This window comes from Manacus candei, unplaced genomic scaffold (genome assembly GCF_025592945.1).
Source record: "Manacus candei isolate 608988 ecotype Guabito, Panama unplaced genomic scaffold, ASM2559294v1 h1tg000043l, whole genome shotgun sequence".
NCBI lineage: Eukaryota > Metazoa > Chordata > Aves > Passeriformes > Pipridae > Manacus > Manacus candei.
In genome coordinates this window covers 18,859,999-18,886,505 of record NW_026138091.1, presented here as the reverse complement: position 1 = coordinate 18,886,505, position 26,507 = coordinate 18,859,999, and the positions used below count along the sequence as shown (strand labels likewise).

Here is a 26,507-nt window from a genome sequence, read left to right as displayed (position 1 = left end):
GTGCCTGCCCCTATTTTGAGGTGTTTCACCTCAGACTGTGGCAGGCAGCGTGAGGCGGGGGGCGGGTGACACCCCCGGCTGGGCAATCGCGCCGCCAATCACGGGGAAACAGCTTCCTTTCCGCCGCAAGAGGAGGAAAGATTTTTTTAGTTACAAATTATGTGGGGTTCCACTGACAATGGAAAGGCTTCCAGCACACGCCGATTCCCGCACCCGCGGGAGGCCCGGACCCCCACGCTCAGAGGACATTTAACCCCTGCCGGGACCCTTCGCGCTCCGGGTGATCCCCGCACGGGCCCGGGCTCCCCACGCCCCCCGCCCCCAGCCCGCGGCGGCGTCCGGGCCGCGCTGCCCCTCAGGGTGCCCCGGCCGCTCCCACGGCCCCCGGCACTGCTCCAGCGTCCCGGCGGGTCCCACCCGGGACAGGGGGCGGGGACCTCTCCTCTTCTTCCTCCTCCTCTTCGTCAACTTCTTCTCCATCCTCCCCCTCCCCTTGTCCCTTCTCCCCGCCCTGTCCCTATCCCGGCCCGGCAGGTACCGCGGGGGCGGGAACTGAAAGCGACGCCCCCTCTTCCCCCGCGCGGCGCATGGTCGCGGCAGTCGCGCGCTCGCCGCGCTCCCCCCCCGGCTGCGGCGCGCTGTGGTCTCGCCCGCCCCCGCTGCCATGTTGGATCGCGCGGCCGCCGGGGCCGGGCCGGAGTTGGAAGTTTAGGGGCGGGAGCGATCGGGATCGGGCTCGGCGCGGAGCGGCTCTGGCGCGGCTGCACCGCTCCCGGCTCCCCGGAACACTCTTCCCGGCGCCCTCCCTGCAGGCCGGCAGCCGGCCGAGGCCCCGCCGCCCCTCTCCGCCTCCCTCCTTCCCCGACTCCGCGAGGGAGGCTCCGCGATGCGGCTGCTGTGAGGCCGCGGCGGCGGCGGCGGCGGCGGCGGAGGAGGAGGAGGAAGGGACCGCGGGCGCCATCGGTCGCAGGGTGGCGAGGGCAGCGCCGGGCCGGCCCCGGCCATGAGCGGCGCCCCGCAGCAGCAGCCCCCGCGGCGGGTCACCAACGTGGGCTCGCTGCTGCTCACCCCGCAGGAGAACGAGAGCCTCTTCGGCTTCCTCGGCAAGAAATGCGTGGTGAGTCCCGGCCCGAGGGGCGGGGGGCGCGCCGGGCCGTACCCAGCCGGGCGCGGCGGGCCGGGGCCCGGGGCGGGCGGGGGCGTGTGAGGACAGCCCGGCCGGGCGCCGGGAAGTTGGGGCTGCGGAAGTTTCGTCCCGCTCCGCTGCCCCGTCCCAGGCCCCGCTGCCCGCCCGGCCCGCGCGGGGTGGGGGGTGATGGGCGGCGGCGGCGGCCCCTCGGCCGGCCCTGAGCGCCGGGCCCGGCCTCGCCCCGGCCGGGCGGCTCCGGGACCGCCTCGGATGCCGCTGCGGGCACCGTCCTTCCGCGCCTCCCTGTCCCTCGGACATGGAGCTCCCCGCGCCCTGCAGCCGAGCCGGGCGCTGCCGGGGGGAGCTGGCGAGGGAGCAGCCGCGGGCCTCGGGGTTCCCATAAGTCCCATTGCTCGACGAGGCTGGGACGGGCCCCAGGTGCACCAGCGGTACAACAAAGCAGTGTTGACGAAGTTGTAGGAAGGCTCGTATCAGAGCTAGGCCTGCCTTGGGTTTAGTCTGTACTTTTCTTAGCCTAAACAACAGGTTCGTGTATTCAGATGCGACTCAAATACTGCATTTTTTCTTGTTTCTATATCAGTAAATTTGTATTCAGAATACCTTCTTGCATGTTAATATAAAACTGTGCCAAAGCTGTATATATCTGTATTAAAGAAGTACTTGAAGGCTTCAAAAGTTAACCACTTAAATTAGAAAAGAATCGGCTTTTAAAAAAATAATATTTTTGAAAAAAATGCTGCTTTTTGGAATCCATTGAAAATTATGTCTTCTGATGTTCTTTGTCCAGTACCTAAAATACTGTTGGGCACTTGCTGTAAAGCCATGAAGAGTGTTTCATGAACTTAAAACTGTGACTTAAAGCAGGATATCTGTGTAGTCATAATGATTCCACATAACTCTTTGGACTTTGAAATGGTATTGTTGATCAAACTGACTGTTGCAAGGAAAGTGTAAGATGCAGTAACTGAAGAGGAAGTAGAGAATATTTACATTGGGGTGGGTTAAATAAGATGCTGTAAGTTAAATATGTCAGAAGGTGCGACTGTAAAGCATATGTTTTGAAAAGTATAGATTCCTAAAAAACACCTTCAGTTAATTGAACTGGCCCACATTTTATATCCTCAGCTTTTTGCTAAAGAAGAAAAAAAGCACCAATTTTTCTCTAAATATAAAAAATAGTGCATGAATTTGTATGTGTAAATTGATTTCCAGTTTGTTTTTCTACAACTTGGATTTCCACATCAAGTGAACACACTTTGAATTTTTGTTATACTGAGCTGTAACACTCACCTACTCAAGTTCTCAACTTTTCTGCACGAATACTATGTTGAAAGCAGACTGGAGGTAAATAGCTTCACGCGATCTGGTAGTCGTGTGATTTGTGACAGGTTGCAGCTTTCTAGACGTGGCTTGCTTGAAACTACACATTCTTACTCTGAATGTTGGATGACTTTCCAGTGAGGTTCTTCTAATAGTGGTCTGTTCTTTTCCCCAGCCCTATGTGCTCTCTAAATTAAGCATAGGCTCATCTTACTACAGTTGAGGATCTCTGCTCAATCGTGAGGACTTGAGCATTGAAGCTCTAGAAATGTTTAACAGGCTTTTTGGCTTCCTGTGTGGCATGAGACAGAAATTCAGAAAGAAATTCATGAACAGATTGAATATCTCTGTCCCTTGGAGGGCAGTGTCTGTCAGAGAAGTGGGATGAGCACCTGGAGATGGTAACAGCTTCGGCTGTCTAACTTGAATCCACAGTGTCTGTCAGAACCCAGCTTGGTATTCTTGACCTTCTAGCCTGACTCAAGGGTAACATGCTATGCTGATAAATATCTTTTTGCCGTAATGTACAGGATATTTGATCTCTTAATATCCGTGTTTGAATTACTCATTAGTTAAGCTTCAGACTGTAAATGCTGCTTTTTAAGGAAGGAAGATTTTGCGAGTTTTGTAGGATGCTACATGCTTACTTTCACGTCAGCTGAAATGTCTGGGCTGCCTGGCTGCCACAGGTGGTGTTTCTGTCACTGTGGGGCATGGAGAGGCTGCTGGATGGGATGTGCATCTGCCACATCAACATAATTTTAGGTTTTGTTTGACTAGACCTCACGTTTAGATCACTGCTGTAATGACACCAGACGAACAGTTGAGACACTAAACTGTGATCCTAGATGCTCTTTATAGTAATAATTTATAGAGCTCTTATGGAGGGCATGGTGCTGCTCTCAGGCCTGAAGGGCTGGGTTAAGAAAGTGGCGCTCTGGACCTGATTTATTTCAGTCTTTCTTTTGACTCTGTTTCTGACTGATAACAAGGCAGCTACTTTGAAATAACATTAAGGATTCAGCTACCTGATTTTTGTTCTATAGAAAAGCAAAGGAATTTATCAAGTAGTATAATTTTGATTGAGCACTTAGAATGGATGAACTCCAAAACTGACATAGTTTCAATGGCATCTTAGGTAATGATGACTGATAAATACAAAAATTACCTGGGAGTTGGCGAAGTGGTGAAGAGCCATTACTCTGTGTCTTGCTGAGGTTGATACCATTTTCCAGACTATGACTGATACTTTGGGAATCTCATTGACTAGTAGACCAGTGTACATGCAGAGGATAATTGATTTTTTTTTTTTTGCCTTTTTACTCTCTGCCCCCCCCCCAACTTGCTGAGCTGTGAAATGTTTATCTGAATCTCTAAGTAATTAAAATACCTTTGCCCATGACAAATCAGGCTTCTAAAATCCCTAATTTGTAATAGGGAAGTAACTTCTATAATTTACATGATTAATATTGTTGAGAAATGTCACTAGTTTATTCTGCAGAATTAATTTTTTGAGAAGCCTTAGGAAAGAAAACAAGAGAAGTATGTACTTGATTGCATTAGAAGTAGCATTAAAATTAGGTCATATGGAGTATGGATACTTTATAGCACTTAGAAGTGGGTCTCAACACTTGGATAAGGTGTAGTGAGTAAGGCTGGGAATATGTTGTTGTTCCTAAGATCTTGCTATGGTCGATATGGTAAACAGGAACTGGTGAAGAATGCAAAAAGAGAAGTGACACAGCAGTAAACTAAGAAAACTGTTTTGGCTGCTTTTAAAGTGCATGTGACCAGAATAAGTTTGTATATCGGAGCCAAAGGACAAATTACAGTAATAGCTGAGATAAAACAAAATAAAAACCTGAATGGCAGTTATAGTTCTTAATTGATAAGATTTAAAGGTTTTATCAGGAAAGGACTTGTAAGATTACTTGTGCGCATGAAAACAGCATGAACTAAGACTTGAAAGTGGACTGCAGGTTTGGGCAACTACAGATAATGGGCAACTTTATGTCCCTGAGAAGTGTTGGGACTTCTCAGTTTGAGTTTAAGCTGCAGTCTGTACATCCAGAGAAAGTTCACATTGCAGTTTAAAAAAGAGTTATCTCCTATATAGATAAGGAGAACTGAGTCATCAGTTCGGTGGTGATTCTCTCATCTTTGCGTTTATTTTTAAATGAAATTTGGAGTAAGAAGACAAAGTGTAATGGACAGAGTCTTGTGGAACAGAAGAGCATTGAGAGTTATGCCTGGATTTCTTTTGAGGTCTGTCCTGTTCTACAAAAGACGTGTAACGTCTTCAGATGCCTCACTGGTATCCACTAGTCAGTTCCCTAAACAACTTGTCAGCAGTAATCTTCCATTCTAGAGGGAATGACACTCGGTTTTGACAGTTTCTTTGAACCAAACCTGTGCCTACAAAACTGATTTTCACAGTAACAGGTCCTATCAGACCGTTCAGCAAGTGACTCAACCACCATCCTTATCATAAAGTGTTTCTCGTGCTTGTTTTCCTCACGGCTTGCTATTAAGCTAAGGCAGTGAACTATGCTGTAAACACATTATTTACCCATGAATGAGAAATGTTTTGAGACCACTCATGAACACTGTTGCATCTCATAGGTGTATGTATTTGAGACAAAGCAACAATTCACAAAGAGATTTGGTTCAGGAGTAAGAGACAGAAATTTAGATGTTAAAATCCCAACATTGTCAGTAAACCTCCCTGTCAGTTGTCTAAATCTCCTATTCAATTTACTTTAAGATAAAAACTTCAGATCATCAACTGAATTTCTATCTTTGCTTTAGTGGCTGTAGTGGTACCGTCTCTCCTGACCGTGCTTGTACCTCATGTGCTAGACACATAAATTTGTATCTTGACATGCAGGATGAGTCCTTTTACAGTCAGTTTGTATCTCTGTTGTGAAGCATTATGTATTGCTAAACAGGAGGTGATCTATTGATAGACCTGGAACGCTATTAAGTCTTCAGTGCTCTTACATTCTTTTCTGAGCATCTTTGTAGATCTTTTCTCTGGTTTTGAGGTAATCAAGTGCCAAAAGTCTCTCAGCATCTCTGTGGTTAATCAGCTGGTCGAGCGTACCGCTCATGCTCCTGATAAGTGCTCTGGAATCCTACGGTGTACATACACAACAGTATGAAACCAATTTATAGTCACAAGCTGTTATATTGTAACTTACTTATTCTTCACAACTAAGAATCATATTGAGAAATTTAGAGGAGGGCAAAGGTTTAATGTAGGATTCAGATGAACAGTCATATTTTGAATGCAAGATTTCCACCAAGATGTCCAGATACCCCTTGCTTAAGAGAACATGCAAGGAAAACATTTCTTGTTAGAAGATAAAGACTTTGCTATTTCATGCAAATATGTCAATATAAAGACTACTTTGTTCTTCCTTTAATGGAAGATTGATGTGATTTCTTGGCATTATCTGCTTGTAAATACTGTTTTGAATTTGTTATCATTAGAACGTTTTTCTCTGTGATTATTTCTTCTGGGGTACTCAAAGTATAAGCCAAATTTGTAGCAAGTAAAATGTGTAAGATCCATCTTAGACCATGCAATTTCAGGGTAAAAACATGATAATGGAGAGTGTTCTAATTTTAGATCTCAAATTTCTTCTTTTGAAGGAGTTCTGGTACTACCCCCTGAAAAAACTCACCCATTTTTTCTTTGGGACTTCTTACAATGCTTATTGTTCCACTGTTAGTGTCTCTAGTAGCACCATCATTAAGAATTCATCTGCTGCCGTCATTAGTAGTGGCTACAGGTGACAGCAATGGCAGCAATTGTTTAGTGCTGGAATGGGTGGAGTGAAGCACTGAAGTCATTTGTATATGATGAGTGAGTGCCACCTAGGAACTTGGCAGTAGTTCATTAACCAGCGTGACAAAAGGCCTGATTCTGTCATCGACCTTTTGTAGACAGAACTGTCTGCAGAGTAGATGGGGTTTGTGGAATGCTCAGTTTGCTGAGAAAGTTGGCTCTTGACTTAAAGCTGTGTGGTAAGATTTATGGTGTCCTCCACTGAGCATGTTTTGTAGGCTTGTCTCTTGAGGAATCTTTGTAGTACAGAAATAAAACTTAGTATAGTGCAGGAGACTTATGGTTTCATGACCTAATACCTAGATAATAAAATACAGGAAGTAACGAAAATGTGTCATAGGCACTAGAGAGAGTTACTTATGGTAGGTTAGGGTACAATTTCCTCAAGAAAAGCTGACGTTAAGTCTTACTTGGGCCCAGAGGGTTGTTGTTTTTTTTTATTGGACAGTTTGTTTTCCTTGTAACAGTAAATCATACAAAGTGGATTTAGTGGAACTAGAAGTGTATCTTCATGGGAGGTTTTAAACAGCATGTATACCGGGACATGACTCTGTTACCGTAGAAGACAGTTTAGTTTCTCAAGGTATTTGCTTGGGTATGTTGGCACACTAACTTCTGTGGCTTCCAGATGTGTTGTTTATGGTTGGATAAGCAATAAAATGGGAACAGTAGGTGCACAGTTACATTCAGGGACAGTTGCAGTTCAATTTGAAGATCCTGAAGTGTGCTGTGATCATCACATGACAGGAACAGTGTTCTGGAAGGGCCAAATGGAAGAAGAAAAGATGCAATGCAAACAATCACGGGTACACTTTCTTAGAAAGCTACTCACTTGATTAATTCTTCAAATTCAGTAGTGTTTTCTCAGATAGCCATGAGTTAAAGGTAGACAATTTTGCTGAGACCTCTTTGTGCAGAGAATGACACTTCAGGCATCTCAAATTGGAATGCTTGTGTTAAGAGTATATGGTTCTGGAATGAGTTCATTAAATGAATTACTCAGTTCCTGTAGACATAATGTTCTGTGGAGATAATCATTGCTGGCAAGGAAACTGTTGCTGCAAAGCTCCACGACATACTGACAGATCTGCAGATTGCAGCTCACCTTAGGCACTTGCTTTCATACATGCATCGCCACCTTGGTGAGGCAGTTTTCCCTCTACTATTTGGCTGTTCTTTAAATCCTCACTCTTAAGGCAGCTTTTTTTCTTTTTACGTTTTCTGAGAAACTGTGTTACTGTTTTCCAGTTCTCCAGTGTGTCTAGCTTAAAGATCACCCTAAGGTTTGCTAATCAGGGTTGTGTTTCCATTTCTGTGAGATGGTTTCACACACCATTTTTCCCTTCAGAATCTTATGTTTAATTCAGAATTCCCCTGCATTCATCTCCTTTCCCTTCAATGCAAATGCATTATTTTGCCTTTATCTCCTTTGTTAATTAGCCACTGCAGCATTAGTGTATTTAGTGAGTGCAGATACGGTCCTGTATAAGCATATTTTGTATGTGAAGGTACTGTGTGCCTGCAGTTTGAGAAACACCAACCTAACTAAAGAAAATGTGACTTTTGCCTTTTTGAACAGCTAAGAAAACTGTATTTAATTATTTGCACTTTTAATTATGCAAAGATAAGTCTCGCCTCTGAGATTGCAAACCCTTTGTGTTTACTTCAAGTGTTATTGATGATGGCTTTCCCAAAACTTAGCCAGTACTTGCTGAGGTTAATTAATAAGGTCTAATACTTGTCTTGCTGTCTCTTGTTGGAGAACAAGAATATTTGAAAATGGGACTTTAGCAGTAAATTGTAAATGCTTTCTCCCCTCTCAAGGTGATAACCTAGAGATTTATCTATCTGTATGTGATTTGTGGATAAGAAAAGAAATTAGTATTAATTTGTTGTATTAATACTTTTCTGTGTTAGGGATAAAGAAAAGTAAGAGGTATTTTACAATCTCCTTAGTGCATTTTCTAACAAGCAGTAATTTATCGACTTAAAAAGAATTTTAGTTTCTATGTAGAAAATAATGCTTTAATATCTTTAATATTTTTATGCAGCCAATTACTGTAAAGTTGGCAATTATGTTTTAGGAATCCATTTAACCACTACTTCTTTTGTAAGTCCTGTCCTGTTGATGTGCTTTGAAGTCCTGCGTAGTGACCTCTGTCCTCTAAATCTTGTCTCCATTTTCATCAGGGTCTCCTTGCCCTCTCTTATCACACATTCTCTTTTTTCTTTTTTTTCGGCAAGTTTTCTGTCCTGTCCCAGCAAAAGGGTTTCCTCTGTTTACTTCCTCTTTCCCCCTTACACCTCAAGTGCTTCCAGGATCTTGCTTTCTTCTTTCAGCCCCTGCATCCATAATCTGCACAAAGATCTCCAGGCAGGACTTTCCTCCTCACTGTTCTTCCCTCCACTCCTTTACTCCCTCTACTTAACAGTCCCACAACTGCTTTGTTCTTGCTGATGAACTTTGTGTCTCATCAGACGTGTAGTCCTACCTGTACCCAGTGCTGGGGTAGACAGGGCATGTACTCAGTGTGTGCTGCACTAGGAAAGAGACAGGAGAGGAGTCTCTGCCAGCCAGCTGTTTGCTGCTGCGGACGTAGTGTGCTTTAGCCCAAGGCCTGGCCATTACACATTTCCCACTTATTTCATCTTCACTGCCCAAAGTCATTGCTAATATTAGTATAGGCAAGAGAACTTTTGGTGGATATGAGAAGGGGAAGCAAAACCCAGAGTATGGTATTCCTCAGGCTTCTTGCACTGCTCCACCTCCACTGCTGCTTCTCCAGGGAGGACCAGACTGTCCACTTCATAAGCTGCTCTGTTAGGAAGCTGTATACTGGAAGATACAGCTTCATCAACTCTACAGGCTCAGATCTGAAACCACAGAATTGCTTAGTCCTGCTTTGAGTGAACTGTAAGTTATTTCCTGCTCCTCTAACCATGTGACAGCTCTCTCTGAGCACAACTAAGATGTGGTCATTCTTTGTAAGTAGACATTTTTCCCTTTACTCCCCCTCAGTCAGCCAAAGCAAACAGAAACATCACTTGGCTTATGACACTAAATATACACAAAGGCATCCAAATAGCCTGCATTCTGTAAAACTGTGCTTGATTTTTGTGGTTAACTGGAAAGAGGAAGAAAACTATGAACATCCTGTAGTGGTGTATGTTCTGTGTAATACCACAGGCAAAAGCTTCCCCTTGCATTTACAAAGAAGGAAGCAGTATTTTCTAATAAATAAAACTCAGTACTGTTTTTTTCTTTATTTGCTTTAGTTTGTAGTTGAGAGTATTTCAGATATGAAATTCATTTTATACCTGAGCGTGCATTTATTGGTGTTTGTATTTTTAGTAACCTGAAAATTAACAGTTAAAAAAAAATACAGGTTTTGGGCTTAATTTTTTGCAATGCTATATCAGCCAGTATTTTTAGCCCTACAATAGGTATTGTCATTTTGACCTTTCTTAAACAATGTTTGCCTCTTTGTGTTACACTGTACTGTTAGCACTGTGCTCAGTTTGTGTAGCTTGAAATTTAAATTTAAAACTATGCAAGGTTTTAAAGTGTGATTGCAGCAGAAAGTGCTGATTGCACTTGATCTCCAGAACTCAGTAGCGATTCAACAAACCATTTATCTCTTTAGAAATATTTTAGTTTTGTCTTTAAGAGGTTTGTCCATATCAGTTTCAGGTGCCAGTATTTCTGTACTCGAGAGACTAATCATAAATCTGTATCTCTGCACAGAGTATGCCCTTCCTTGCCTTAGTTCAAGCATCTAGATGCAATAAACCTGTAATTGTGTTACAGTTTTGTTTGCTAGGATGCATGGAGATGGATTTGGTGCTGAATATTTTGCTGGGACATGTAGATTTCCATGTCATGGTTTTCACTTCATCTTTTTGTGTCATTCTTTGAATGCGTCAGTTCTTCATTGAGACTTTTCCTTAATAGCCTCTTTGAACATTTCTGGGCTTTTCTACCTGTACACAACAAATCCTGTCTGTTTGTTTGCCCTCTTCATGTCGTTTAGATGAAATTTGTTTGTTGAAAAAGTATTCATGCTGCTGCTCTGTGCTTCACACTGTATAATGGAGGAGTCCATCCCTCACAGTAACCATACCTGTCTGGATCATCCCTTTATGTCCCAGATAACCAGAACCAACAGGCTGAAAATGGGAGATACACAGCACACATTTAAGTTTGGTGGCAGAAGGATGCACCTTGTCCTCTTTCTCACCTCTGATCTGTGAGCCAGCTGTGCTAACACACTGATGCTAACAAACTGAAGTAGGGCAGTAGCGTAAACTCAGGCACAGTCCCGTGACTGTCCATGGTGTTCAGTTGGTTGTCACACTTCCTGGCACAGGTCTGAGTGCTAACAAGTAGTCACCCAAAGTAATAATGAGCGGGGGTTTGGTGTAAACACAGTTCCTGACACATGGTATGGATAGGGCCATTGTTACCTGTTCTAGCGTTGTTAGTAGCATATACATCACAGATTGAGGGTCAGCCCTGCTACTGTGCTCATAAGTGTCTGCTTTGACATTAAGTCAAAGTCAGATCTAGCTTTCCTGACAGCAACAAAATTCAGTATTGTGTTTCTGCTCCTAGAAGTTGCTCTTGGAAACCTCCAGCAAATGAAAGTGTTCCTCTGCATGTAACAACCTGCTGCAGTGGACAAATTATTAAGTGTATCTGTTACTGATATTCAGATACGGATATCATCGTGTTTCTGATCTCCTCCAATTTCAGAGGAAAAAAATTTTTGAGGAGATGTAGCTAACTTGTAGCTGTGCTTCTACAGATGGCATTAGGTACAGCAAGGATGACCTTAAAGGCTGCTGCATTTCCTTTACTTCCCTTCTTGGTTTCAGACCACTGGCCTACCAAGAAAATGTATTCCTGTCTAGAGCTTTCTTTTCTGATGAGTAGTTTGTAAATAATTTAAGCAAAGTTCTGTCCATTTTCAGAGACTCCAGGGATGTCCTGAGTTCTCTAGGAATCTTACTTGAAGCTGCATTTTGTAGCGATTTAGCAGTTTTTTGTCAGTTCAAATGCAACAATTTGTTTCCCACTTGAGCTCTAGAGACAGTTTTAAGGTGTATAGTGTAATTAATGATAGTTTAATCATCACATACTCTGTTCTGATATCTCACCTTGATCATTGGTTCTGTCTGGGATGTAGAGGTACGAGCTCAGGAACCTTTTCAGTTCTGTCTTCTATGCCCGCTAGATCTGTTAGACAGTGTTTGCTTGCCTCAGTTCTGTAGACACTTCCCTGAAGTTTTTATTTTATTATTTTTGTTCCCTCTAGTGTCTGGTGATTCCCTTTTTCCCCACAAGCCATATTTTTTTCCCGGTGTCACTTTTATAAGTCAGCACTAGCAGGAACTGGTCCCCTGATGATGCTTAGTGCTGTACAAGAAGTTCTCTCCCACAGCAGGTAGCATTTGCTTCAGAGCAGAAGGGAGATAACAATCCATCATGGATTTAGAAGCTGAGTGCTTTTAGTCTTTATTTCAGGATGGCGACCTGCGTGTCAGTTCTGGCTGCAGTAATGGTTCCAGCAATGAAATGATGCAGCACCAATATCCATATGGCTGGAAATAATTTCTTCAAGGTCACCGCATGCAAACAGTATCACTATGATGCAAGTTTGAATTAGCAAAGGATGTTACGTAGTTGGCTTATTCCAAATAAACAAACTAACCATCAATACGGAAGTCTGCCATGCATCATCAAGGTTGTTTTTTCACTTCAGTGCAGCATGGTGCCCTCATTTGTCAGAGTAACGTAGTCCTGAAGTGGACTGACAGACATGTCGCTTCCTTGACTTTGGAATTCTTCAGAGGACTGTAGTGTTTGTTGCAGAACTGAAGCTTTTCCATAGGGATTGGCAGATTTAGAGCTCTTAGTTCCACATCAACTAGTATAAAACTCTTAAGTTGTGTATCATATTGCACACCGCATAGTGGATGGCAGTGGCCTTCTAAAGATGCACTTTTGAATAACAAATGTTCAGTGGGATACTTCCACCAGGGAGGTTGGCTAGCCTTTAATTTATCCTATAAATCTGCTTCATCTTCTGTAAATAGTCCATATGCCCAGGAGTGGATACTGGACTAACAGGGAATCAAGATCCACACCCACCCCTCCCGCCCAGGCTTCCTCCAGGTCCAGATGAGTTACAGACACACGCCATCACCATTTTCCTATAGGAAGCGTTTGTACCACAGTGTTGAAGCTTCTGGCAATTTAACTTCTAGGTCTTTCAAGGACCCAGTTATACAGCCTTTAATCTAATGTTCATAAAAACCACCATACTAGACTTCTAGCAAGCCATTCATTAATGCATTGCTATTATGTGGGTCCCACTCCTGTGATAATTTCTTCCGAGATTGGGGGTATTTCTATATTCATGCAAAGTCTTTTGAGTAGGATGTGATTTTTCTTGAACTCTGTCTAAATTGGATAATCAACTTGTTTTTTCTAAAGTATATGCTCCTGGGACTGGTGTTATCTTTTATACACTCAACATTTAGAGCTTTCTGTTTCTATGCTAACAGATTGAGGCTGTTCAGGTGCTCAGAGCAGTTGGTGTAGTTAGTTGATCACAAAGGAAGCAAATATCCATACAAAAACTAGAAACCCAATGTCTGCTTTGAGTCATTGGGATTTAAGTTGCATCAGTGCCCTGGAAAAAATAATCAGTATGTCATTAATAACTTTTTCCCCTATTTTAATGGTTATAAGTAGTATTAATGCACATTTTTATTATGTTGGTGTGGTGTAACAATATACCTGCTGATTTTACTGTCATAAAGCACTGTAACTTATCATAGCAGTGGAGGTTTTCAGAAAAGTGACACACACTTGACCTGACAGGAAAGCTGTTGCCAGTTCTCCCAAGCACCAAGAACCATTCACACTGAGCATGTTAGCTGCTGTCAGCTCCTGAATAGACTTGGAGACTTGCAGAGCAGTAGTTCAGAAACTGAAGCATGTAATTTTTCAAATCTGGTGCTTGATTAGGGCAATGATATTGGCTAATTGGACTGCCAGTGCAATATAGATTGATTGTTGTCAGTGTTTCACAAAGCTATCTTAAAATGTTTTTCATTAAAAGTTTATATTTTGGCTCAACTTGTTGTATTTAATTACTTTAGACAAAAAGAATAAAGGTCAGTTTCAGACCTAATGTTTCTTTTAAATGTTTTTTGAAACAAGTATTTTTTGTCCTAAGAGTTTTTAAAATATCTTAAAAGACTGTGTTCATGTTAATAATATTGGTGTGACTCTATGGTTCTAAACTCTTATATTGATCTAATAAATATTGATTTTCCTTAGTGTAAACTTTTTCTCACGTGAGATATAGTATTACTTTGGTTCTGTTGTAAGTAGAGTGAAATAATTTTTATATTACCTGTAAATTCAGGTGGGTACCTACTTTTAACTTTTCATGTAACATATACGTTATTGCTGCTGAGCAATGTTGACAAGTTACAAACAGGAACACAGCAGTTATGGAGAGGTAATTATCTTCAAATGAGGATGCTTTTGTTCTGATCCATCCAAACATACGAATTTTAAAGAATAAAAGATTGAGAACAATATCACTGCCCCTTTGTTCCTTACTTCTGCCTGTGGTTGCTCATTAGAACTGCCAGATCTGCACTGAAGGAAAAAGGAAGTATTGTGTGATTTTTATTTTTTTTTTCTTTGACTGGAAACTGGTGACTGGACATAGACACCAAAGTGTTGAGTGCAATGGAAAAATACATCCTGCTGCCCTCTTTCTACAACATCTTTGTTGTATAAGCACACACTTTAACTGTAGATAAGTAGATTCTTTACAGTTTTTGCTTTTCTGGTTGTGTCCAGCAGAGCAGGCAACCTCATGGTAAGTAACATTCTGGCACCTTAAGGAGTTACAGAAGAAGAATTTTGGCTCTGAGGAAGGAGCTTTCCCATTCAGTAGCCCTCTGTGCATTTATATGCAGATAGTGGGTAGTAAATTCAGAAGGAGTCCTTTGTAAAGCAATCTAGATGTATGGGATGATGAGATCACCCTTATTGAAGTCAGGGGTTGTTGTTGCTCAAGGATTATCATGGAATAGACACTGAGAAATGTCTGGTAGGTGGACAGTTTTGAGTCATGTGCTTTGTACTCTTTATTCTTCCATCTTAAGAATCAAGTGTTAAATATAATGTGTAAAAATTAAGTGTGATGCTTTTAAAAGCATTAGTAAGTTTGGTCCAAAGAACTTGAAGCCATGGTTTGTCTAAAATGGAAATGTGTGATAACTCTTAAGCCTGAGATCTGATTAGAATTGGCCGTATAAGACACCATTCTGTGCCACTGCTTCCAAACTGCTAAAGTTTGTTTGCACACGGGTGAATTTAAGTGGCTTTTGGCCTCCAGAGCACATTGGTGTATGCAGTGCAGGTACTTGCAAAGACAGAGCTGCCAACAGGCAGAGACCTTTGAAACTCTTTTAGCTGTAATAAATGTCACTTTACTCAAGGGGCATACATACCCCATGGTAAAAGAATTTCTCCATTTCCTTGTCTAAAACAGCGAACAGTGACCAGGTTATCAGGTAGTAATTAATGTTCATTCACTGGGGAGAAAAATAACCCTAGTGATGTGGAAATTAACCTGTCTTAACCTTTGCTATTAGCAGAGAAGATAATGTAGACACGCACATCCCACCCCCCCCAAAAATAATTTATTTCCGTCTGTGGCAGCATAATATTTTTTTCTTCATCAGCAGTTCTCAAAGCACTTTATAGAGGTAGAGGTCTATATCAACATGCTGCAGATGAAGAAGCTGAGGCATGAGAGAGAAATAAATGCAAACATCATGCAATTGCCTATTGCCAGAACTAAATAAAAAGCAAGTCTCCCAGGCATTCAACTAATGTCTAGTGTTTTACCCCTGTAGTAAGCTTTGAATATGGCCAGGGATCATAGAACTAACACATCTTCGTGCCTTCTTTTTTTTCCCCATATGTTATCTACTTTTTAAGACTTGTCACTAGGAGTAACTTTATTCATAGCAGACTCAGTTGCTGGTATATAAAAAAAATAATCTTATGTACAGTTATGTTTCCTTGTATCTGACTTGAATTCCCATAACTGTTCTGTTCAAATGCGAACTGCTGAAGGAGGAATTAATACACGTTGAATTGTGGCACAGTGAAAGTGTGAGGGGGGGGTTGCATCTCTAAGTACCTTTATGTAAGTGGATTGAGTCTGCTTTACAGGACAGGACACAAGTTGTATACACCATTGCGAGACCAGTTACTGGCTATTATTCAAAGAGGTTTTACTTTTAATAGCCTTTACTCATATTTGTTAATATTTTGAAGGGAGTTCTTTGTTTTATGTTGGCATGAAATTAACGTGTTCTTATAAAAGAGTTCTTTTAAAACAATTTAGCTGTTTTACTTCGTTACTCTCTAAGTATCAGAAGTCAAAATTCCTTATTATTTTCTGTCTTTAAGTGTAAAGATCATAAGTAAAGTTCACCTAAACATCATCTCTGCAAAGCAAATACTCATTTTTTAAATTTTTTTTTTAAATCTGGACCTGGGAGTACTAGTAGATGCTGAATAGCATTTTCAGGGGCTCATTAATGAGTGTTCCAGAGCTGGGATAATTCATGAATTCCTGAGGTTTATGCTTCACATCCTTTCTTTAATCAATTTAACCATTGTTCTAAAGATTTTTACTTGTGAACTTCATGATACGTATACTATTAAGTTGGTTGATAGGGAACCACAGTTGATCTAACTCTTAAAAAATGACTCTGAATTCTAATGTGGGTTTTTTTGTAAAAGCTCACTCATATGTTCAGAGTGGTTATGAGGATCTGCTCATAAGGACTTGCATTAAATATGGAACATCTAGAAAAGTGTTACTGTGTAGAGAATGGAATGACTGATGAAGGCTGAGGAGAGAGAGAGGACCTTAGTACCAGAAGACAGTGTGTTGCTGGTAGAAGAGATGTTGAGGGAAGGGAGGTGGTTTTCCTTATAGCTGAATAGGCAGTGGAACAGGACAAAACAGATGCAAGCTCCAGTTTTATCCCATGTGTTGCATGAAACTGATTCTTGACTTGAATCTATATGGTTTGAAATCCCAGTCTGCAGTTTCTGTGTATGACCATGAAACACAGTTTTGAGAACTGTTTAATCTACATATCTGTACAATGCTCTAGTTGTGTAAGGATCATCCTAGGCTTAGGAGTCTTGATAAATTTAAAATGGATTAAAATCAAAAAGTAGACCTGAACATTTCATCTGAAAATTCTCTGAGCTTTGGAAAGGAACAGTCATATATGCCTTGAATCTGAGTGTTTCCTGGGAGGCTGCAGATGGGAGTGGAACTGCAAGACAAAATGTCTTTCTTCTGTAGTGAGAATTTTTGCTCCATGGCAGTAGGACAGTGGCAAATTTATGGACAGCCTGTGTGCAGCACACTCTCTGTTCTGAAAGTAAATATGTGTACAACTTCAGCTGCAGAACACAAATAACTGCCTTGCCGTGTGTCTGCTGCCTTCGCTCAGTGAGGTGCAGCGCTGCTGTGCAGGTAAACAGGAAGTGACGATGTTCAGCTTGCTCATCAGTGGAAACCCCAGGTTGTGCATGTCAGCTCGTAAATGATCTGATAAGCTGAGATAGCTTGGAATGTTGTAATCTGCAGCGTGCTTGTGGTTATGGTTATGTCATATCTCAGGAAGGCTGAAGTCTTCCATATGTTGTCCTGAACTGAGGTTGTAGGATTTGAAAATATCTTTATGCTGTGTCTGATAAAAGCATGTCTCTCTTAATCATGTGCTGTTTGATTTGGGTTTATATGCTATGCTGTTTACCCACATTTTAATTGTTGGTCTTCTGTGATCCACTGTTGAGCAATGAGTGTTTTGAATAGGAGTTGGCCAGCTCTAACTGAAGTGGGGGGTTCTGGGAGGTACTGGAAATGTAAATGAACTTGTATCTGAAGATATTCAGAAAAATGTGAGCTATCTGCAAGTGAATGACTGTTGATTAGGAGTGACGGATCTTTTTATTGGACAACTGCAGACTTAAGTCCAGACAAGCACTTTTATGGCTTAGGTTTGTTAAACAGCAGTCCCTTCTTTGTTGTAACATCACTTAATGATCCACTGGTACTTTCTCGACATCAGTGAAAGATCTTCAGTGAGGATGTTGCAGCTGACTTGTGTGCTCATCAGGGCACATGCAAGGCAGGGAGTCTGTTCTTGGATATTAACTATGGGGTTTTTTTAATTGGTTTGTTCTCTCGATTCCTTAAATGTTTTGAGCTGTGTTATGTGGAACTGTCTTTTAACTTAATGTTTCAGAAATGATAGGAAATACCCAATATGGCTTTTTGCTATTTCTGAAAAACCTCCTTTCTTCCTTCTCCCTTCAAATAAGAACAGGCAGCGTCTCTTATACAGTGGCTTTATTCTTAACAGCCTAACTTTGTGTAGAGGTGGGAAAAACCCTCTAACTCCTTAACATCTATACATACTGCATTTTTAAATCATGAGAAATTAAGAAATGAAACAGAAGCTTTAATCTTAAACTTGGACACTGTTGGCAACTGTAGCAAATAATTTCATAAGCAGAAGTGGTGAGGCCTCAGTGTCTTAAGCTGAGTGATTTTTCAGCTTACACCAAATAAAGCTTTACTGATGTGTTTGAGTATTTACAAAAGGCTCCCTTATGTCAGTTCTGTCAAATAATGTGAAATCTTGCTTTAGTTTTCCTGTCTGTGGAACAATCAGTCTGTCTTTGAAAATAATGTCCTGTAAATAGCATTAAAATTAGAAGATTGTTTCCAGCTGCTTAACTTGATGAAATCTACCAGTAAACTTAAGTTCTTATGTCTTCTTTCTATGGGAATCTAATTTAAAGTCATGTTGGTAACATTTGAAGATAGCTTTTTTGCAATACACAATTGTCTTTAAAGATAAGATTATTAGTAATTTGTTAAATAAATCTTCAGAAGCTGTAATAGCTTTAAAAATTGAAGTGATCGCAGTTTATCCTAATTGCAAATAAAGTAGTATCCAAATCCCCAGTGGATGAATGCTGTCACATGTTACTAATTTGTGAAGATTCTGGAGGCAACCTGGTGTGAAAACATAAACCAATCTGAGAGTTGCAAAATCTAACTGATGAAAATCTAATTTCGTAGTCACAATATTGTGGAGTCCTTGTAGAGTATTTTTAGCAACAGAAAAGTATGTGCATGTATGCTATCACACAGTATCATCACACTTCCTTTGTACAAGATTCAGTAACCATAAAAAGCCTGATACACTGTTCTTAAGGGGGGGAAAGCCAAAAAAGGCAGGTTAGGTGAATCTGTTGTACTTACTCACTCTGTCATCTGGGGCCATACTCTTTGTGGGCCTTTAGATGGTGTCAGCAGTAAGCAAAAGCAGCTGCCTTCAGCATCACCAGTCTTTTCTCTCTCCTGGTGCTCTTTCTTCCTATCTCAATCCCTTCCTGTATATAACTGGAAAGTAAGTAATTAGACACTTGTGAATACTTATTGAGACCTTTAAATTTGGTGGAAGTGTTGATTTGTGTTCATATATCTTGTTGTTAGGCCTGAATGGCATCCAAACCATCATACTAGACATCCATGCTTAAGAAGGTTGAATTACCTAGTATCCAGGGCTAATAAATATTGTAGGATTCTGAACCTAATTAAACTAACTCTTCTAAGTTCTGTGAAAGTGCTAGGAAATTTTTTTGTCTACTCTAGCAAATGCCTCTGCTACTTATAATGTTGAAATTGTTAGGGAAGCATATTTGCATGTTGTTTATGTGGCCTAATTAGTTAGGGATCATTTCAGTAGTGGCAGGCTTAGTCAGTTCATTTAAAATCACCATTGGAGGAGATTGTATTGCATGCCTTCTGTAGGATTGCGTGGTGGAGAGAACATTCACCCTGGAAGTGGGTTATCAGCCCTTCCTAGCAGGAAGGGAACACACTGTTCCCACATGGTAGGAGACTCCTCAATGCCAAGAAAAAAGCTACACTTTCTCTTAAAACAGGACCACTGTGCAGAAGAGAAATTAAACTGCCAGAAAAAGCAAGTAGAGCTTGATTGTGTAGGATGCCAAAGCCTTCCCTTGAGAAAGGGGTGAAAGTTCCAGTACCTGGTCCCTGCAGCAGGTTTTGTGTTTCTGTATTGAGTGATGAGATAAAATGCATAACTGTGTTGAGCACTGCAGAAACATTTTTGAAAACTCGATATATTTATGACGTAAGACATTAATGCCTAAAGATAAGTCAATTCCAGAACAAGAGGGAGGTCTTATCACTGTCTAATTCCAGTTTTGTTTGCTTTGAATAATACGAATTTATTAATGTACTGACATTTAAAAGTATAATTGGTTAAACATAAGCTTTTTTTGAGAAAAACAAGGTTTCAATTAATGTCTCTGATTGGTCAGTGCTACATTTTAGTTGTTTTTGTTTTCTTCAGAATTTTTGTAATCAGAGAAAGAAATGTGAGCCACTGATTTCTATCTACTTGCCTGATTTTCTGTGAAGTAGGCTTTATTTTCTGTAGAGCTCATTCTCATTTCTGGTTTTTGTCTTTCTCATTCATGAATCTTAATGAGTTTCCATATCTTCTTCCATGACTCAGATAATGCTAGGCTGTTAGGGATTGCCTTGGTACTGAACCTTCCTGTCCTTCTTGTGGTCAAGATTAGAGTTAGAACCTCACTAAGCATTTTCCACAGTGACGTGGTACTTGATGTCAGTATGCCTGTGTTCCTGAACCCTGCTCTCTGATGAAAACTATTACCACTGTTTTAATGTCAAGAAAGGGGCAACAGCCCTTTATTCTTGAACGGTCACCCTAGAAGCAAACTGTGGGCTCTCTTGCCAGTCTTGTACCAAAGAATGTGTGACCCAGGAGCACCCAGCATCACCTGGTCAGACTTCAACATATCGCCTTAGCCATAATAAGGATTTTCACCATAGCATGTCTTAAAAAGACCTGCCATGGGTACCTTCTCATCAGTTCTCATATTGATTAGGACAACGTTTCCAGATACCTGCTTTATAAAAAAGACAATAGAAGTATTGATTTCTATTCTTACAGGGTTTGAATTGCACACAACTACTCACCATAGCTTCCCCCCTCCTCCCCCCAAAATGTTAAAGGAACTATTGTGTTCACTATGACTTTCTGGCACAAAGTCTTCAAACTGACTTTGTGAAGAAGCTGCAGGCATTGTGTAAGTTTTTTTTCAAGAGGTAACTCTTTAGAATAGAGTAACTTGTTAGAAACAACTGATTCTACTTGTGTTCTTACATTACCAGGTGAAGTCATCTTTTTTCCACAGTTTTGTTTGTGAGACACTTCCAAGGGCTGGGAAGGATAACTTAAGAAAAGCAAGATGTCATGTGTGATTAACTTATGTATGTATGCAGGGTTCTGCACCTGTATGGGGGAAAAGCCCTTTACTCTTAAAATTGGAAAAGGATTGAAATTTACCTCTAGTGTGTACTAGTAGTAGTAGTACTGTCAACATCTAACACATAGCAATACTGAACCATTAGAGGAATACATGAAACTGAGTTGCATTTTTACAAGCTTTAAAATGGGAGTGATTAAGCACTAGAACAGATTCCCTAGGAGTGATTTTGCAGCCTTTAAACTTAACTGGACAGGACCTTGAGCAACTTGAACTGTAGGCTTTTAATTACCCTTGCTGTGAGTAGGAGGTTGGCCTGGAAGACATACAGAGGTCACATCCAACCAAAGTAATTTTATAATTCTTTGATCTTTTCACCACAACCTTGTTGTCAACTGTACTACAAAAACCATTCCAATGGATCTTTCTGTTCTAGTGTATATTGAGGTGACTGAACATCATCTTACAACCTTAATCTTGCTGCCACTCTCTATTGTGACTTTTGGCCCCCTATGTTTTAATGTCTGTCAGCCGTAAGTCATCTATTATGATGACTCTTTCTTGTGCAACTATCTGTGTTGGCTTGCTTCACTGTTTTTTTGAGAAACACTGAGTTACAGCAAGTTATTGAGAGGCCACCACAGCAAATGTTCACACCAGAAGCTGACCAAAGTACACAGCTGTCTGCTGCCCAGTTGGAAACTGTCCGTGGCTGCTGTGATCACATTCTGCAAATGTGTGATGACTAGGTACACCTAAGTTTTGCAGGCAGTAGGTGTTTTCATGAACCTTTTGTTGATACCACATTTCCTGCAGTATGTGTGTTGAAGGGTAAGACTAGATCTGCCAGTGAAACAGCCAGTGTACAGCTGACAACACCATACTTACTGCTTCATAGCTCATCAGCTTGAGGGGTGTGACAAGTCGCTGGAATCAATGGCATGTCCTCCAGCTGGAGGCTGGTGTGGAAAAAGTAAAGGGAACTAAAGGGAGGTTGGTTTTCGTCTCCATGGCCCATCCATTTTCGGTGGGCTACCTTATTTCTTTCTTCTATGCATCTTTTTCAAATATACAGCTATATAAAAAGGACGAGGTCCTCACTAAACTGTTAAGAAAGCAGTAGTGACAACTTCAAAATCCTCCTCCTGAAAATACAGTAATAACTTTAGGTATTAAGTAACAAAATAACTTTATCTCAGAAAAAATGCGCTCAGGATATTGAATCAGTGGTGTGACCTACTCTGAAGAAGTATTTACATATAGTTTTAAAGAACCCATACTTTAAAATGCAGTATTCTCTTCTAAGAATGCTATGAGAAACTGAGCTGACAGTGAATGCTCACTCAGAAAGTGCAGTAGAATACTCAAATTATGATATTTGTGTAAATGTTCTCAGACACTGCAATTGTGCAATGAAGTTGAATTTTTTTATTGGAATTTGTGTGGCTTGGATTCATAATGAATAGCAGTAGATGAAGTTTATGGTTCATATATTTTCTCAAGTTTTAAATTTTGCTTATAGGTCTGTAAATTTCCAAAGGGTGTGGATGATTAATTATTTTTGCCACCTGTCTTCCAGAAGCTGAATAGCAGAAAGCATGGCACCACTGCTCTACATAACGAAAATGAACAGTGGATGAAGTAAAAGGAGTTGGACTTAATTGTCCTCCCCTCCTGACAAAAATACACCTTGTATTTTTTCCTGTATTGTCCTTTTATTAAAAAACCATGAGTCATGTAACAGCAGAATTTGTGAATTATATGTTCTAACATGCGAAAGCTGCATTGCAGTTTGTCAACACTAGGAATTTGTACAATGCTAATGAATAAGTTAAAATGTAATTGAACTCTAAACTCAGAAGACCTCAAAACAACACCTACTTTAGATTCAGCAAAATTGTCTCTTTTTGTCAGACAAACATGCTTTAACTTTTTCTGTAGGTTACCAGAAAGATTAGTAGTCAGTCTGACAACTTCTGAAGAGGAGGCTGCAAAGAGGAACAGAATTATATCTTGACTTGTGAAAGTTAACATCACAGTTCTTGGGCAAAGTTTATAGAGCTTTCCCAAGGCGTAGCTACAGTCTGCCTACATTACTTTGACTCTTATCAAAAAACTTCCAGTTCTGTTAAAGTAAAAGAATCCAATGAAACTTAGATTATTCTTTTGGTTTCTTAAACCAAGAAAAGTGTGACCATGGTGATAAGGATATTTAGTAGATAATCTTATAATGCAACTAGGCATGCCTGCGTTCTAGATGTCTACTGTTTTGGCAAGTAGTCGAATTCATGAAGGTAAAGTAATCCTTGTTGAGCAGGTGGGGAAAACCTAATGTGGAGACCATTACTCAGATTAGGTATGATTCATCCTAAAAGGTCATGGAACTATAGCAGATCTATGAAAACATCTGTTTAATATTTCATAGTGAAAAAGGAAATAAAACTCTAATTGACTGACAGTGAAATAAATAAAGAACAAAACAGAAAACTGTTATTGTGACCCTATGTTCAAAAGGCTAACAAACTGCATTCATATAGGATAAGTCTCATTCCCAATCAAAGGAAGATGTAGTAGGACTAGTTAAGATCCATATAAAAGTGACAAGGGTAATTAAAGTGTAGATTTTTTTTCTTGCTACAAGAATGACTTAAAACTAGTGTCACTTCCTAAACAGTAGAGAACAGGGCAAAGATGTGTGACAAACATCTGTAAAAGCATGTACAACATGGAGAAGGAACTGTGAAGCCATGAACACCATCTTCTAGTGCAAGAATACAAAGGGACAGTCAGCTGGAATTAGCAGGTGGCAAATGTCTAGATAAAAGTGGCTGACTATTCATATAGTGCATAAGTGAACTGTGAAATATAATCCTGTCCAGTGTTGTGATGCTCAGAAGTTCTCATGAGTTTGAAGAGTGATTAGACAAATTCACAAAGGAATGTGCTGTAAAACACATGCTGGCTCAGGGACCTTTGAGCTCCAACCTGGCAGTTGCTAGGGATATGCTTCCATAGTTGTAATGGTCTACTCTTTTATTCCTACCTGGGCATCTCGTGCTACTGGAGAGTAGATCCTAGGCTATATAGCTTCTGATCTGTCTGTAGTATCTTCTTAGATACTACAGAGTATCTAAACTTTGTCCATGTGACTTGGCTGCTAAATAAATATTCTTCAAGGACTTCGCTTTTCCTTCTCTCATAGGACTCTTAAGGTAGGACACATAGAAAATATGCTGAGGAATATTCCCAGTGACTGCAGCAATCTGGTGTGGAATAATCTTCATCTCTTATTAAAATCTCTCAGTTTGAAAACAGGACAATTTCAAGTTGCCAACTGGGAATGATCCTAACTCCTGTGAATTCTCAAACCATGCCCAAGAATTTTAGGAGTTTGCTAGTTGGCATGGGTTAAAATTGTGCCAGAGACCATTTGAACAATTAAGCAATGTAGGCAGTTGCATTCCAGTACCCAGGAGTGTCTCCAGGCACCGTGTCATTTACAGTTCCAGCTTGAGTATAGTGTTTCTATCCAGTTTGAAGTACTGAACAGAAAGAAATTTCCTTGCATTCTCTGTGTGACTGCCATAGTTACTGATTTGCTTCTTACAGGCAAAATCCCTTTGCTGATTTCGAAAACAAGAACAAAAAGTTCAATTAGGTTCTTTCATAGAAGTGAAAATCTAAAGCATGGGAGTCATTTGAACTTTACTGTCTTATCACATGGGAAGTCAGCAAAGTTGCTGCCTAGAACAAGGAACAAAATTAAGAGATGTTTTGGTAAAGGATCAATTGTAAAATTTATGATTTTTACCCTAAAAGTAATAGCTACCTTTTTTTCTAGACGATGTCTTCAGCAGTTGTTCAAATATATGCAGCAGATCGCAATGCCATGTGGTCGAAGAAGTGCTGTGGCGTAGCTTGCCTTGTGAAGGACAATCCGCAGAGGTCATATTTTATCAGAATATTTGACATTAAGGTAAGCATCCTTTTTTTTTCCCAGGCTCCTTAAGCTTGGTTGTATTCATTCTCTGTTTTGAATTCAATGACTGTAGGTTGTTGTAGCTACAAACTCATAGAAATTCTCAAGTAAATAGTTGTGCTTTAAGCAGTGCAATTACAGTGCTTTTTAATAGGGAAGTGCAATGTTCAGGTATTCGAAATTCAAACAATTTCCTAGGTGTCATCTTCTATGGATGAAATAAATATCAGACTCAGTTTTCTTACAGCTCTCAGAAGCTGTCCTCTACAGATCTGATTAGTCAAATTACTGAAAGTTTGTATAGTGTCACTGATGGATAGCTGTCACAATTCTAGCAGGTGTCACTACTTTAAATGGTTTAACAAAGGATATGCTGTCTTCTGTATGGGTGGAAATAATCTTTTTGATCAGTGTGTTGGTGCATGTGAAAACTGCAGTACAAACAAGTTACATGTTTTGACTTTTTGGGGGTTTTTTAGTGGCTTTTTTTTTGTTCCCCCTTTCATGATATATACAGTCATACACTCAAAGGTCATTGTCCCATTATAATATTTCACGCAAGACAGTGGGAACTGAGAGATGAAGTGTCCAAAAAGTGTTTTCATCGTAAAAATGGTGCTGAGAAACGTAAGTCCTAGTGGCAGTATTGAGACTTTGGAAAGATTCCCATTATCTCTACAGCCAGGAACAGCTCATTGTCTGTCAACCTTCAGTGCTTGAAGTCTCAGATTTGTTCAGGATTGCCAGTTGCTACTTGCATTTGACTTTGTGATTTGGTCACTTGACTGTTAAGACTTAGTGAGAAGCCTCTTCCTTGGGTGCTGAACTGTAATGTCATTTAAATGCATGAAACTTCTTAGAAAGGTGAGATTTTTAAGTTAACTGTCTTCAAGTCAAGCCTCAGATAAGAACAGGAAGCTGGAAGCCTCCTTTATTGCTGCTGCTGTTTTGTCCCTGTGTTCACAGAATCGCAGAATATTCTGAGTTGGCAGAGACCCACAACTCTTAAGTGAATGGCCCATATGGGGATCAAAACCATGACCTTGGTGTTACTAGCACCATTCTCTAACCAACTGAGCTTCCTATGACTGGTTGTTTTTACTGCTCCCAGTATCACTATTGCAGGATTATAGAATTTGAAGGATGTTTTTGAAAACATCCAGGAATTTCAACAGAATACAGGGACCCAATGGAATAAGCTTTCACAGCTTTTCCACAAACTCTATTGTATTTTGATTTTGATTGAGCTCATTCTTTGAGTTAATAGCAAGGAAGATGATTAACACCGTGCTGCATCCAATTCATAATAGGTTCTATTGTGAAAGAAGTTAAACTCTGCAATTTCATCTGAAGGTTTTCAGTTTGTTTTTTTTTCTTCTTCTTCTTTTCAGGATGGGAAATTATTGTGGGAGCAGGAGCTGTACAATAACTTTGTATATAATAGTCCTAGAGGATATTTTCATACCTTTGCTGGAGATGTGAGTCTGAATGTCTTTGAATACCTACTGTAAAATGCCTTTGGTTTTAACGGTACTTTTTTTTAATGTAACTGAGGTTATTAATTCATTCTGAAAATTATTTATAAAAGTACAATATTACCTGTGCTCCTTGAAGCTTTTTAAGCTTATTTATAAAAGGAATTTTTTTTGGTACCTCAACTAGAAAATTCAATTCATAGTACAGAAGCATAAAATGTGGTTCTTTATTTTCAACTTTCTTTAATGAAATTACATTTTGACTTGCAGATGAT

The 26,507-nt window shown here is 40.4% G+C and overlaps 1 protein-coding gene across 3 annotated transcripts in view; it reads left to right on the top strand.

Moving 5' to 3' along the window:
* Nucleotides 1–379: 379 nt before the first annotated feature.
* The window catches only part of WASL (WASP like actin nucleation promoting factor), a 47,910-nt gene continuing 21,782 nt past the window's right edge, over nt 380–26,507 (top strand). The window contains exons 1-3 of one of the 3 annotated variants that reach the window (XM_051795527.1): nt 380–1,117; nt 24,620–24,754; nt 26,149–26,235. In XM_051795527.1, the coding sequence (XP_051651487.1) occupies nt 1,004–1,117; nt 24,620–24,754; nt 26,149–26,235 (336 nt within the window). In that variant the 5' untranslated portion in view covers nt 380–1,003. The remainder of the gene's footprint in view (nt 1,118–24,619; nt 24,755–26,148; nt 26,236–26,507) is intronic. The other 2 variants (XM_051795526.1, XM_051795528.1) reach the window with 2 other exon arrangements.